The sequence below is a fragment of the Rhagoletis zephyria genome, unplaced genomic scaffold, assembly GCF_001687245.7.
Source record: "Rhagoletis zephyria isolate East Lansing unplaced genomic scaffold, Rhagoletis_zephyria_1.1 Rzeph_scaffold_28168, whole genome shotgun sequence".
Taxonomy (NCBI): domain Eukaryota; kingdom Metazoa; phylum Arthropoda; class Insecta; order Diptera; family Tephritidae; genus Rhagoletis; species Rhagoletis zephyria.
The window spans coordinates 1-939 of record NW_016185225.1 but is presented as its reverse complement, the minus strand read 5'-3'; the positions used below and the strand labels follow the sequence as shown (position 1 = coordinate 939).

General features: G+C 44.1%; 1 protein-coding gene across 1 annotated transcript; it reads left to right on the top strand.

Moving 5' to 3' along the window:
• Positions 1–276: 276 nt before the first annotated feature.
• On the top strand, positions 277–912 carry LOC108382682 (homeobox protein araucan-like; the record flags this gene model as incomplete). Its single annotated transcript, XM_017639054.1, has 2 exons — positions 277–580; positions 769–912. Coding segments are annotated over exons 1-2 (376 nt in total), but the record flags the coding sequence as incomplete, so codon positions are not given.
• Between the last annotated feature and the right edge of the window lie 27 nt (positions 913–939).

The following is a 939-nucleotide window of genomic DNA, read 5'->3' as shown; positions in this document are numbered from 1 at the left end:
GTTCGCCACTTCGCTGAGTGTAAGCGTGTGAAGCGCAGATTTTTTCGTCTGCTTCGAGGTTCCAAAGTAGTCAGGAAAATTAATTAGCTATGCGTTGGGGCGTGAATTTAATTAGAAGAAGCTGATGGCAGAAAGTAGTAGTTTAGGGGAAAGCAAAAAACCGCTCAAAACGTAGTAAAAGTTTAATGGGAGATAACGGTTTATGACAGGGAAGAAATTTAATGATGTGAAGAATTTCAGAAAAATTACTGAACACTTCGTCTCCNCACGCGCGAGTCTACAGCCACTCTGAAAGCCTGGCTCAACGAGCACAAAAAGAATCCCTACCCCACCAAAGGTGAGAAGATTATGCTGGCCATCATTACAAAGATGACGCTGACGCAGGTCTCCACGTGGTTCGCGAACGCACGACGAAGGCTAAAGAAAGAAAATAAAATGACTTGGGAGCCAAAGAATCGCACTGATGACGATGACGAGGCGATGGTGTCCGACGATGAGAAGGAAAAGGATGATCTGGATAGTGAAAAGGGAGCGCAGAGCCTGCACGGTGGCAGTACGGGCGGCGGCGGGCAGCGGAAAGGTAAGGAGGAATTTTAGTAGATAATACAAAACTGTGAATTGCAAATAATGACATCAAATAGAATTTAAGTTTTTTCTTAGATTTACAAAAAAGTTTTTTTTTTTTTCATAAAACTATGGAGCATATTTTTTTTTTCAAAACGTTCAGAAGTCTTACTTCAAATTATATTTCAATTTGAATCAATTCAGAGCTCGAAAAGGATGATGACGATCTGCCCGACGACGAGTCAAAACCATTAGGTCCACATCCCAATGATGTACGCAGCTTAGGCATGAGCTATCCTGGCGCTGGCACAGGCAGTGCAGCTGGTGGCAGCTACCACAGCTCCGGCGGCACGTCGAACCATCCACACGGCTATC